The 13227-nt window shown below is 40.6% G+C and overlaps 2 protein-coding genes across 13 annotated transcripts in view; one reads left to right on the top strand and one right to left on the bottom strand.

Annotated features, from left to right (window-relative positions):
- The window catches only part of LOC120801262 (disintegrin and metalloproteinase domain-containing protein 23), a 33531-nt gene that overhangs the window by 1049 nt on the left and 19255 nt on the right, over window positions 1-13227 (top strand). For 6 of the 12 annotated variants that reach the window (XR_005709079.1, XM_040148012.1, XM_040148018.1 and 3 more), the window contains exons 2-5: window positions 5846-7182; window positions 7847-8243; window positions 8946-9199; window positions 9649-9725. Coding sequence is in view for 11 of the 12 variants with exons in the window: in XM_040148012.1 (XP_040003946.1) it covers window positions 8168-8243; window positions 8946-9199; window positions 9649-9725 (407 nt within the window). In the remaining variant the exon portion in view is untranslated. Of the gene's footprint in view, window positions 1-163; window positions 334-5845; window positions 7183-7846; window positions 8244-8945; window positions 9200-9648; window positions 9726-13227 lie in introns of all 12 variants that reach the window. The other 6 variants (XM_040148008.1, XM_040148014.1, XM_040148009.1 and 3 more) reach the window with 5 other exon arrangements.
- On the bottom strand, window positions 427-3797 carry gpr1 (G protein-coupled receptor 1). The gene is made up of 3 exons (XM_040148024.1): window positions 3554-3797; window positions 2345-2462; window positions 427-2234 (listed from the first exon to the last, which is right to left on the bottom strand). The coding sequence occupies exon 3, from the start codon at window positions 2198-2200 to the stop codon at window positions 1121-1123; it is 1080 nt and encodes a 359-aa protein (XP_040003958.1). The 5' UTR covers window positions 2201-2234; window positions 2345-2462; window positions 3554-3797; the 3' UTR covers window positions 427-1120.

The raw sequence follows: 13227 nt of genomic DNA, 5'->3' as shown, positions 1-13227 counted from the left end.
TTTCAACCTTTATTGTGCCATATATATCTACAGAAAAAAAAATCAGGATTTGTCAAAGGTGCTACTGAGTTGTCCATGAAGTGCCATAAGGGCTTTTTAACCATTTAATGAAGGGTAAAATGTTTGCTTCCTGTCCAAATTTTCCCATTTTTTTTTTTTACAGATATTTAACCCAACAGCCCTCCTTCACAGGATGGCACTCGATCTCTAACCTAACAGTGTAATGTGATCCTCTCAACACAGAGTTCACCAAAGATAATGTCAGGAAATGGCTGCATTTGTAAACAGACCCTCCGGAAACGGAAAGGAAATACACATCTGGATTTATCTTAGGTTTGTGCATAGTTACTGGGAATGTGAAAATCCTCCGGGAGATCTAGTCTGTATTTATATAAAACAACAACACTTTCTCTTTAATTAGGTTGCTATGACACATACTGCTAACATCAAGTGAAACAAAGTACAGTATTTGCTCAGAAGAACAAATTTTATTAGGATAGTTGATATTTACTTGGAATATATTATTAAAAATATTTATACATCTCTAAACTAGTTAAAAAATCACTACAATGCATGAATATGGATTCTAGCAGCCCATATTAAACTGTACGAAAACATAATGTTAGAGTACAACAGATATCGGCATAATATCTCACCTGTAAGAACCAAAATATCCTATTGAGCACTGATGAGAAGATGCCCTTCGTTCAAGAGAGTACATTTTTTTAAAAAAAAGGTAAATATGTTGATGCTTATTTCATTATTAAAAAATTGGTATGAAAATGGTGAAAATATACATCACATTTTACACAACCCAAAGAGATATCTACAAATTGCTTGTTTTTCTGACCAGCTGTCAAAAACTCCAAAATATTCAGTTTACTAACAAAGAAGACAAAGAAAAGCAGCAAGTCCTTGAGAGAAGCTGGAACCAGAGAGTGGATTTCTATTAAGATTCTCAGTCATCCATGTCATGGTGTTTCTATGGGCTATTTGAAGGCAACTGGACCAGCTTGAGGTTCTTGAAGACACACAATCTTCCACGTTTATGCTAAAGTAATAACCAGCCACCCTCATGTTTTTTCATGGACAGTTTACAAGAGTCTGAGGATGCTTGCAATCATAGAGTTGATGACACCACAGGCTCCTCTGGGACACTTTCCTGATGAAATCCTGGCACAGACTCCATTTCAGTGGCAGAGACTGACTGGCTCAGCTCTCTTAGTGAACTCTTTGTTATGTCCAGGCATGCACGCTTCAGGATATGACGAACCTTTTTGCCCAAGAGAATATAGAGCAGGGGGTTAATGCAGCTGTTAAAAAAGCCTAAGCTGGTGGCAAGAGGAAAGCCAGCCTTCAGTGTGTTGTGTAGGTATAACGAGGAATGTATTGATAACTCCATTAAGCTAAAAGTATGAAAAGGTGCCCAGCATACAAAGAAGGCCAGAATTACTGCAGTGACTGTTTTGGAGAAGCTAGACAGGCGAACCGAGCCCCCAGATTGTTTGACTTTGATTGTCAGAAGTATGCCTGTCACGCAAATAGCAGTAAATGGCAGAAGGAAGCCCACCGTGGTACGCAGAGCCACTATTATAATGTGTCTCATGGCTGCTGTATGTCCGTCCTGTGCGTGGAAATTGTTGAAGCACACCACTTTGTCATGTAAGCGCATGGTGTCACGAAAAATCAGCGCAGGACAGCTCATGGCTCCAGCTAGTGCCCATATGCAGCCACATATAACCCAGGCTCCTTTTACAGTGCGATACCTCTGAGACCAGTTGAGGTGGACAAGAGAAACGTACCGGTCTATGCTGAGCACTGTGAGAAAAAGCACACTGGCATACATGTTCATCACGGACACAAATGAGTTAAGCTTACACATGACCACGCCAAAGTCCCAGTGGAAGTCCCGCAGTATGTAATCAATGTAGAAGGGTAGAGAAAGCACAAACACAAAGTCTGCCATGGCTAGATTGAGCAACCACACACTGTTGACAGTCTTTTTGCTTTTAAACGCTGTCACCCAAATAACAGTTCCATTTCCAATCAGACCAAGCACAAAGGAAATAATGTAGATAACCACTGAGATAATGTGCATCGTTTCCCTTTGCCTGTGTTCTACTTTAAGATCTTCCAAGTCGCCATACTCCAGGTAATACTCGTAAGTGTAGTTTCCATAGTCCTCGCTGGAGTCACCCATTGTTGGAAGGATGTAAACTCTGTGCTGAAGTTATCTGTGAGGAGGAAAATCTCATAATAAGATGCATTCCTATAAGGTGATCAATAAACACAGCATCTTAAAGAATCCCTCTGCATTATATAAACCTATAACACAAGTTCTTACCTCACACTCTTTGTGCTTATGCTTGGCTGATCTCCAAAATGACCTTTGCCTGTCCTGCGCTTCTTTCTGATCATCAGCTCCTCTGTTTAGGCCAGGACTGGGTGTGTCCCGAGAAACCCTGTAACATAGTGTCAACATCCATTTGGATCAACAGATGTGGACAGTGAGATGCCCCACAGATGAGGCAGAAAGAGCCCTCATAGTATGAGTTGTATTGTTTGTTCTGTAAGCAAATATGGAAGAAGGGACAGATATCATATTGTTACGTAATTTATGCATATAGAGGCAAAATGTTAATGTTTGGATGATTGAAAAACATGTATCTCATTGTTCATCTTTTCAAAGGCCAAGATAAGCAAAAAATCTGAGTGACAGGTTATGTCTTTGCACATATCTGCAATATTAGTATCATTATCAAGGCAAAAACGGTGCCCATGACCACTAACATTTTTATTCAAGTCTTGAATTACTGGTTCGAGATGAATGTTGTTAAAGTCAGTAATGTTTTATTTTCATGTTTTAGGATCTCTAGTCTTCCTTACATAATACATATGTATTCGTATATACCCTATTAATGAACTTTGAAAACTAATGTTTAAGTACACAACATCATGAAAGGAGAGTCTTCAACTACCATATGAACTTTGAGAATACAAATTACATCTCAGTCTCGAAGAGAAAAAAAGGAAACCTGGTTGAATAATAAGACAGATCTGCAACTCTGCCCTGAAAATCTGTTGAAAAGAGTACTGCCAGACTAAGACCATAACTGTTAAAGTATACATGAAGCAAAATGAAGCATCAGTGCAATCAACAAATGAATATGAAGTAGAATATGTCCTTTTAAAAATAAGAAAACCACAGCAGATAATATCTAAGTAAACAATAGAGAGGACTTAAGTCTTAAGAGAAAAAGATAAACGTGGTAAATGTATTGGAAAGATTACGATTAGACTGGACAGTAAAAAAAAAGACCACTAAAAAGGATAGAAACTAACGGGACAAATGCTGAATGCAGAATCGATGCAGTCAACACATAAAAAAGTAGAGTGTCTATACAAAAGTGTCAGAAACATAAATATTTAGCCTGTCGAATAGGAAAATAACAGTTCATACTTAAGTCGGTGCCACATACACACTATTAGCATACTAATGGGATAAACATGAAGGGATTTTTCGTTAGTCTGAAGACGAGAGTGCATCGCTTACCTCAAAGTGCAGCGCCGCCGCCTTATCTCAGTATTCGGATCGAGAACACGGGTCACTTCGCCTTTTAGCTGCGTTTTGCTTGGGCTTGGTCCGTGACTTCCCACTCGGGCTGTAGAAAACTGCCTCTCTCTCTCTCTCTCTCTCTCTCTCTCTCATGTGTAGCCCTTCCTCGCGTCCATCCGAACTAAACTCCGTTACTGGTTGCGCGCAGGGTCTGGATGTGTGCAGTGGGCGCGCCTGTCTGACGCGTCCAGCGGGGAGCAGGGAATGACGAGAAGTTACTGGTCAACCGCACGGAGCGAAGAATGCTTTCATTCAGAGGAGCCGCGGCGGTTTCGTAACAGCAGGCTGAAGCCTCAGCACACGCGTCCCCCCCCCCCCTCAGTGAGTAAACGGGAAGGTTTTGAATGTTGCACTTTTTTTTTGTCTTGGTAGACGTATAGTGATTTTTATTTATTTATTTTTCCCCCAAAAAGCACACACTGCTTCGGTGCGAAGGGCCTGCATTCAGACAGTTTGAGTGCTGCCAGCTGCCCCTTACTTTCTTGCGAGGCATTCCACCGGTCGCACCTTGTTGCTTGGTTCTCATTAAAACAAAATAAACTTGTGGTTGGCCTCTGCGGGTTGAGTGTGGGTGTGCAGACGGGCTTGATTGCAACGTAAAATGTTGGCTGAAACAACCCGGGAAATCCAGTGTTAATTTATTCCAGCCCTGTCTCCAGACATAGACACTGGTATCGAACCACTCAGCAAAAGCTGGGTAGTGTTCACTGACAACTTTTTTAAACATTCAATGACAACGTTTTGAAGCTACAGCACGGCTAAGGAATGATTTCAAGGGTTAGTTGGGGGACTTGTGAAATGCAGTTGTTTTTTGTTTTTGTTTTTTTTTTGAGAAAAAAATGGTTGATATAGCATTGAATGTATCTGGAAATTTAGTGCCTAGTACAAGAACAGCTTCAAAAGTGATGAAGATCCTACACTTCCTATAATGCAGCTTAAGAGCATCTTTCATCAGTATCTCTCTGCCTGCAAACGCGCTCCTATTTCAAACTCGCTGTCTCCAGTTTGTATGTAATGCAAGTTTTTTGTTAAAATTTAAAAAACGGGAACTCTGCAAGTCCAAGCAGAGATGACCCCTGATGACCATCAGGGGTTATCCTCTCAAAACTTGATAAAGCTCCTCCCAGAGCCACACACGACATTATACAGCTGTTCATGACAAGTAAACTTTTCTTCATGTGTCAAATCCATGAAGTGCCACTTCAAATAATTTATTTATACAATATCTGTGCGTGGCAAGTAGAGTATGGTTAAGTTATGGTTAAGAGGGTACTCCAGGGATTAGGTAATGGACCTTCCACTAGAGACAGATAAATAAACAGAAGAATGGCCAAAATGGAAGCAACAGATGCTGAGATATCTTGAGTTTTAGTCCATTGTATGAGTCAAGATCTGAAATGCTTTATCCTACACTTCCCATTATGAGACTTATTATCTTCTTTAATAACACCCTCTCTGCCTGCTAAATTTCAGCATCTTAACAGAGTCATGCCCCCATTTGTAACACAGGCTTTCTGTTAAAAATTAAAAAGTCAGAACTCTCAAGCCCAAACTCAGACTTGACGAAGCTCAACTTGAGCCACTGAAGACATTGTGCATAAAAATACACTGGTACTGAACTGTGGCATAGGTAGTAAAGCACGTGTTGTGAAAATGTTCAATATGAATGTAATTACTGGGGATACCGGGCTGGTTTGTTAGTGCGTTTTGCAGCTGTTCATGTGAAAAATACAGCTGTCACAAATTATAGAGAAAAATAGAAATAAATGTCTGCACTGCAGTCTATCATCAGTGCTGCCATACTGCTCTCATGGGCTGAAATTTTCAAAGCGCTGCTCTTCTGACCACACCCCACTGAACACCTGTCTAAAGCGAAACACCTGCTGTCGCATCACAGATGGAGGCATAGCCCTACCTTCTTTATGGGCTGAACATTTCAACTTTCTGCCTCGCAACTCATTGTGGAATTCTCCCTTTATATCCTGAACAAAAAGGAAATTTCATTGAAAATCAGACATACAGTTGGTGTAGCAGAAAATTACTACTGCTCAAAGTCAATTGTTGATGTTTAAATCTCTCAACTTTAATGAGCTTGCCTTTGTAGATTAGATCACATTAAATTAACCAAAATTTAATGACAGCAAAGGCTCTTTTTTCAAACCGATGCAGGTTGAACAAAGACTGTTCATGTGGACACTGCTGCTTACTCATCCCTTTTTGTTTCATCAGCTAGCCAGACAGCCGTGTCTCAGTTGTGTCGATCTCCAGCAACCCAAAGTGACCATCTCATCCCTCTGTGGATCATTCAGCCCTGAGGGGGGAGCCGTCATATCCTCCAACAGCTCTGTTGTGTGTGTATCTGTGTGTTCTGCGCAGTTTTATAATTAAACCTAGAAACCATGCCATGCACTGATTATAGTCCATTTCCCCTGTGACACAGTCTTCCTTGAAGATATGCTGCTGAGGACGCTAAAATTTGAATAAAATTTTTGAATGAAACTATTAGGGCTACTACAAATGATTATCATTATTAACATTTTGTACTGCTGATCTTGTCTGCCAGTTATTTTCTTAGTTAATCGGTCAATCATTTGCTCTATGAACCATCCTTAAAATCACCATGTCCTAGAGCTCATGTAGACATTTTTAAACTGCTGTTCTGTCTCACCAGTGGGCCAAAACCCATTCATATTCAGTTTACTATTATAGAAGACCAACAAAACCTCAAAACTGACACTAGTACATTGTTGACATTTTTGATTACACTCCTTTTAGCTCTATCCACTACTGAAGCCACTCCACACTGCCAGTAATGACTGTCTGACTTGTGCCAAAGTAACTTGCATAAGACTCACAGCTATGATTTTTCATAACAGCAAATGCACATGTGCAACTAATAACAATAACACTGATTTCAAACATGCAACATGTCTGCTGTTGGAAATGCCTATTACATTTTCCCCCTCACAAATGTTTTATTTTCAAATTGGAAAAGCCAATTAGCATGTAGAGCACTGTGTTACTACAGTTCTTCATTGAACAATGGACCGGTAGAAATGCAGCATTCATTGAAGACTTTTGATGGGTTAGCACCTTACTTTACTGTTACAGCGAAACTCTGGGATGGAGTGGGCCTTTAATGCAGAATTAATGTTCAGGGAACAAATTTTAGTTCATATGCATCAAATAAATAAAATGTGAACACAAAAATGTATATGTAGGATCTGTGCTGCTTTTATGTACAGTAGCTGTGATTTGTGAGAGAACTCCCTCATACTATATCTGAGGTGGATGACTAGACATCCTGTAAGATAAGGGTCAGTAGGTCAAAACTGACCGTATATACTATATGAGCCTTTTTCACGGAAGACAGCACAGATATAAATAATAAAATTAATGATGGGTGAATTCCATTTAGCCGCTTCAGTTTCAGGGTCCCGGTATTATGCATGCTGCCTCACTGTCGCACTGTCACCTAACACCTGTTTTTCTCCTTCTGTGAGTCAAAATGTCTGCTGTGAGAAAAAGACCCACGGACAGACCAATATATTCGACTAATACCTACAGTGAGTACGCCACTTGTGGTCTGTTCTTCCATCATAACATATACTATGAAATTTTGTGCCAAGATCTGCAGTAATGAAATGTAAGTGCATTTACTCAAGTGCTTAAATACATTTTTAAAGTAACTATATTTTGCCCAATTACTTCTGTTTTTTGCAGTTTTCTACTTCTGCTTCACAATGTTTTCGAGGGAAATATTCTTTGATAGCTGTAGGTAGGCTAGTAGTTATTTTGATGATCAATTTTACATGCAAAACACATGATAGGTTCTACAGTATTAGACATTGTTAGAGGTTAAACCACCCAACAACAATGTATAAAGTAGTCAACTTTTTTAAAATGTCACGTTGTCTTCAGTTAGTGAAAACCATTAATTTAAAACCTGCAGTAAAATCCATATATGCTATCATTGTTTACTACAGTGACTAATCAAATATTTATTATATATTACTACAAAGATGAAACCAATGTTTTACTTACTGTATTAGATATAATCATCATCATCATCATCTTTTTGTTTTTTGTTAATATATTTTTGTGTGTATCCCTCTTTGTCATAATAACGTGTTTTGTGTCGGAGGATTAAACGAGCCTCGCATTTTTCTGGTGCGTAATTATTGATTATTAATGTACAGTCCTGTGTCGCTCGTTTCCTGTCCGTGTCAGGTTGTGGTGATCTGACAGCCATGCCTTTGAAGTCACCTGCAGGGGAGGAAGGACATCTTTGTGCTCATCGAGGAGGAGTCTGCCGGTTGACTTCCAGTAGCTGCCTGGCCACCGCCTTCTTTCTGCTGCCCCAACCAACCCCCACCCTTCCTCCTCCTCCACCTCTCCTCTCGTCAGCCGCTACTGCAGCAGCAGCCCGGTGCCTCCTGGATCCATGAAGAAATCCCTGCCGCACGGCACCTTCCCCGCCAACATGGGCCGCAAGCCTTCCACTGCGTTGATGTGTTGATATTGAGATTATTCAGTTATCAAATATGAATCATGCATTTGATATTTCTGGCCACTTTGCTCGTCAGCATCCTTTCGCCCTGGCTTCATCCATCACTAGCGTCATCCGGTACGTATCGGCAATAGCCTGCTGCCTTTCTGACACTTTCATCTCATGAAATGCACCTTTCACTTTCCGTAATTGGCTAAAACAATATCTGACGATGTGCTGCAGTTGCATGAAATTGCGTTTTTTTTTCCCCCTACGAAAAAAGATAGGGAATTATATTTAATATGTGGCGTCTTCAGCGTGATGGTGCGTGAGGACAGACTACAACATCTTTTGTTCAGCTTATAAAAAATAGTGCTCTTCTTTTATGTATGATCACCACATTTTAATTAACGGCCACTGGGACGCTTTTTGCTCATGTGCTTGATTTTATCTGCTGTTGTCTGAGGCTGTTTGGATTGGTATTGCATAATGTACACTGCATTTATCTGTTTGGTGCAGAGTTTTTTTTCACTTTGGCAATAAGCAAATAAGCATATCAAAAGTGGATTTCAATGAAATGAAGCAATTCATATTCTGTATTCTCAGTCACCTTAACAGCCATATGTGGTTGTCAGTGTACAATGCCATGTAACTAATCTTACTGAAGTGTGTCCTGAAGAACTGCAATGAAGCCATGGCCACTTGCCTCAGTATTATCAATGCGTTTCATGAATAAAGGAAGAGAGCTGCCTCTTTTATGTGTGTGTGTGTGTGTGTGTGTGTGTGTGTGTGTGTGTGTGTGTGTGTGTGGGTGTGGGTGTGTGTGGGTGGACCGGTCAGGGTTTTCATGTCTGCGTGGTGGGAATTTTCTTGCAGTTTCTCAAGGAGTAGAGGACAAGGTTGAGAGGGCTGCAGTGCCAGCGCTGCTGAAGCAACAGGCAACTGCAGCACCTGCTACAGACAACACAACACACCATGCAGTAGAGCATGAGATCACCTACCCCTCGCGGTTGATCTACTACCTAAACGAGGACTCGGAGAGTACCTACCATGACCTGGACACCCGGGCCAAGAACCAAGCCACAGAGGGCCAGGTAAGCCAGAACAGGTGATTCCGGGGATGTAGCGAGAAGTTATTTTTTAGAAATAGTGTTGTGATCAGTAGCAAGGATGTCCAGTCACTTACTGGCATGCTGTTTGATAAAGGCTCCGAAGTTGTAAATCCATATTATGGCTTGTAATAAACCTTAATCCTGTCTTTAATCTCATTTTGCTACACAGCATCAGATACTCACACACAGCACATTAACAGACATTCTTTATGTGTGTCTCTAAGAACTGGAATTATCCCAGAGCAACCATGCTGAAGGGATCCTTTCACCCAGTATACGCACTGTACATTACGATCTGTCATTTATCCACCGCATCTGTTATTTGTTCGCTTTGCTGTAGATGATGTTGGTGGATTTTTGCTCTTTTTTATGATCTTATACTTTGCGATCTGCTGCCGCCGGCAGTGACCACTCTCCTTCTCCCTTAACAGGCAGTCCACCTCGCCCAGGCCAGTTTCCAGTTAGAGGCATTTGGCTCCAGATTTGTCCTGGATCTAATGTTGAACAAGTAGGTCCTCCATACCTCATCTAACTACAGTAATTCATTTAAGCTAAAACAATTGATTTTATAGATAAAACTCAGCCATTGTGGCCATTAATTGCAACAAACTGTTAGACTGTGGTCTAACTTCCAGTGAGGGTGATTTGTATGTCTCTCTCGACAGTATCTTCTGTCAAGGTCATGTTGTAATTTTGTAATGTGCAGATTGATGTAAATTGCAGAACGTCAGTATCTGCAATCATCCCGGGGTTAAGAGAGGCTGGGTAAACTCTGTCCAAACGTCCATTCTACAACAGATCCACACTGACACGCTCTCTACAGATATTATAGAACATACTCTGCAAAAAAATGCAGCAAACCATCAAAGGAAAGCTAAAATGTAGGGTTTTCTTTTTTAATTCAGGGCCATTTAGTTTCACCAACCTCAATGTAGGCTAGAAAGGTAGGAAAAGTTAAACTACAATAGAATAAAAATAAATATTGAATTAAGGCAAAAAAAACGTGGTCATGGTTATGAACTGAAAGTCTGATACCAGTAATACTTGCACCTCATGAAATCATAAACTGTCTGGAATATGGAGAAATGACAAGCAGATCAAAACCAGTGTAAGACTCAGGAGCGGGTACTGTCGTGCACATAATCATGCACACCAGCGGACTATATGGTGCGGATGACATTACGCAAAACAGGCATACGGTGAGATTTACTAAAGTTTAATCAAACAAAAAAAATTAAATCATTTAGTTGTTTGACTCTGAAAAAATCTAATCCCGCAGAGGCGACGTAGGACGTCTGGCCTCGGCTACCAAGATGACCGGAATCGTCAATGGGTGTATCAAGGCAAGATAGTGACTCTGAGCAAGCAGTATGCATCCTAGCAAAAACAAAAATGACAACACTTGTCATTCCTGTCTGCAGCTGACTGTTATTTATACATTACATGTACTATTATATGTCAGATTAGTCATTAATGCAGTGTCAGTCGAATAAAATGTGGTCAGGGAAGCTATAATTGAATAGGTTAGTGTGCTGGTTTCCACAATCCTCCAAATACTAAGAGCAATCTTAGTTCAGCTGCCAAATTAGAGACAAACTTTTTTTTTACAAAATAATTTTGCAAAATGAGGCTTAACTGGCTTCTACCAAAATGAGTAGACAGTAGGCAGTTATTCTGTGGTCTGTGATCACCGTCCCACTCAGAGACATGAGGCTCCGGACTCAATGATGCTGATTTACTCCCCTCACAAAGTAGCTGGTCTACATATGTGGAGGCTTAATGTGAATGTGTATAAGGACTTAGAAATGCTGATTAGATTTCAGGTCCTGTAACGGGATTTAAGGCTGGATTCTGTAGTAAAAATATTCTAACTTTATATTGTGCATGTCCAAGTACTGTTAGATGATAATACTTGGATACTCAGTCTGTGTGCTGGTATGCAGTGTTTGGTCCGCAGCCCTCCACTTTTTGGACAATACCAATAAAGTCTTTTCAAACCAGAGCCATCACAGAGGAAGTGTCATAAACCTAGCTTACTGTGAACTTACTTTTATCTTGCAAAAACTTAAAAAAATGGAAAGCTTTACCAAGTCAGTTGAGAGCATTTTTAGCTGCTGACACACAGTGATTTAGTGAAATGATGTTGCAAATGCAACTATGGATGCTCTGCCATCTTTGTCGTATTTTGAGATTCATTTCAGTGCCAACGTAGAGGCTGTCAAAGTGCAGATTTCAGCAGTTATCCGTAGCAAATAGTATTTGTCTTACTGTGAAAATGTACAAGGTCAGATAATATAGGAGGGACTACAGAAATGTTAAATTTATTAATGAGTTCTATGTTGTTTGGAAACCACATATCTGAAGTGAGGGGTTGATGCTCATGTATCGGGAAGGCCAGTGGGAGACAAGTGGGACCTTAATTCACAGCAGTTTACTTGCACTGTAGGTTATCCGTGAGATAGATGAGCTAACTTCAGTGTGTGCCTTTTTTTGTGTGAGAACAGGGGTTTGAAATCTGCTTGGTGTTGTAGCTGCGACAGTACTGATCTAAATATAGATAGGTCTGCAACCTGCCAATGGATAGTACTTTATCACCTCACCTTTTACTGTATCTGAGATTGAAAACCAAGGAAGTAGTTTTTCCAACTGAAAAGATATATATATATATATATATATATATATATATATATATATATATATTTTTTTTTTTTTTTTTTTTATTTAATATAAAACCTACATGGATTTAAAACAGATCCTTTTTATGTAGTTTACCATTAATGGGATCAGTAACCTCCCTGTAATGGACCTCAGATCTTTTTCAGTGTGAATATCTTTAGTGCTGCTGACCCTTCCGTAGAGCGTCTTCATTTAGTCAGACTCAGAGCAGATCATTTCTGTGTGTTAGAGGTTAAAACAGCGCGACATGACAGTGCCGTGTGTCGCTACAGGATTCAGAGCTGCATTTGATCTGGCGCCAGATGTAAAAACCCTCCTGCAGCTTTCTGGTCCTCCCTCTCTGCCTGGCCTCTGTCTCGCTTCCCTCTGCTGCTGCTGCTGCTGCTGCTGCTGCTGCTGCTGCTGCTGCTGCTGCTACTGCTGCTACTGCTGCATTGTGGCACTTGGTCTCCCATGGGCTGAGAGATGTAGGGGCAGGACTCCCCTCTCATGGTCTCCACACACAGATTCACAGATCTCACGCAGACATTTAAGCACACACCTCAGGACACGCAAATTCCAGTGCTTTACCCCTCCATGCTTTGCGCACACCAGTACACTCTGGCGTGGCCCACTCTGCTCTCCTTGCCTCATCTGTCAAGCTAAAAATAGCCCCCTCAGTCAGGAATCTCTCTCACACACCGCTCATGCCTCAACTCTCCTCTCCTAATGGTGCACTTCCTGCTCACATGCTGCTGAGCATCACTCAAAAATGTCACATTGCTGGTGTCACAACACAGATTCATCACACCATTTCTTTTTAATATCCTTGTTTCTGCTGCAACCCCCCTGCATCCAGACCGAGAAAAGGATGTTTTTGATTCGCAAGGTTACTCAGGAAAAAAAAGCGCCATTGTGGCAGAAATCGCAGCCTCTTGAAATCTGCTGCCGGTTAACAGATTGAGTGCATGTAAAGGTGAGGGACGCTGACTCAGACAGCGGGAACTGTTCAAGGTGAAGCTGAGGCCTCACAATAATTTATCACATCAGGCTGCTTTTGAGACATAGTTACTTGTTTCTGTTCCTGTTTCACAACCAGTGAACAAAGTTTGGGAAGTTTGAGGAAGAACCAGTCATGTAAATGTAGTTTCAGATTGTTTTACATTTTCCTTCACTTCAGTAACTTAAAGGCTACCTTGCAAAATTAGTGATTATTTGTTGTTTAATTTTTAATTTTGCATCTTATTCATGACAGAATTTGTTCAATTGTTTTTGAAAGATTTTTCAGTTTACCTAATGCAGTTTTGTTTTTGCCGCCTCTTGCAGTGATAATTGATTAATATCAGACGTAAATG

The sequence above is a fragment of the Xiphias gladius genome, chromosome 16 (genome assembly GCF_016859285.1).
Source record: "Xiphias gladius isolate SHS-SW01 ecotype Sanya breed wild chromosome 16, ASM1685928v1, whole genome shotgun sequence".
NCBI lineage: Eukaryota > Metazoa > Chordata > Actinopteri > Istiophoriformes > Xiphiidae > Xiphias > Xiphias gladius.
The sequence above is the reverse complement of the archived record's forward strand: the minus strand, read 5'-3'. Positions and strand labels throughout refer to the sequence as shown.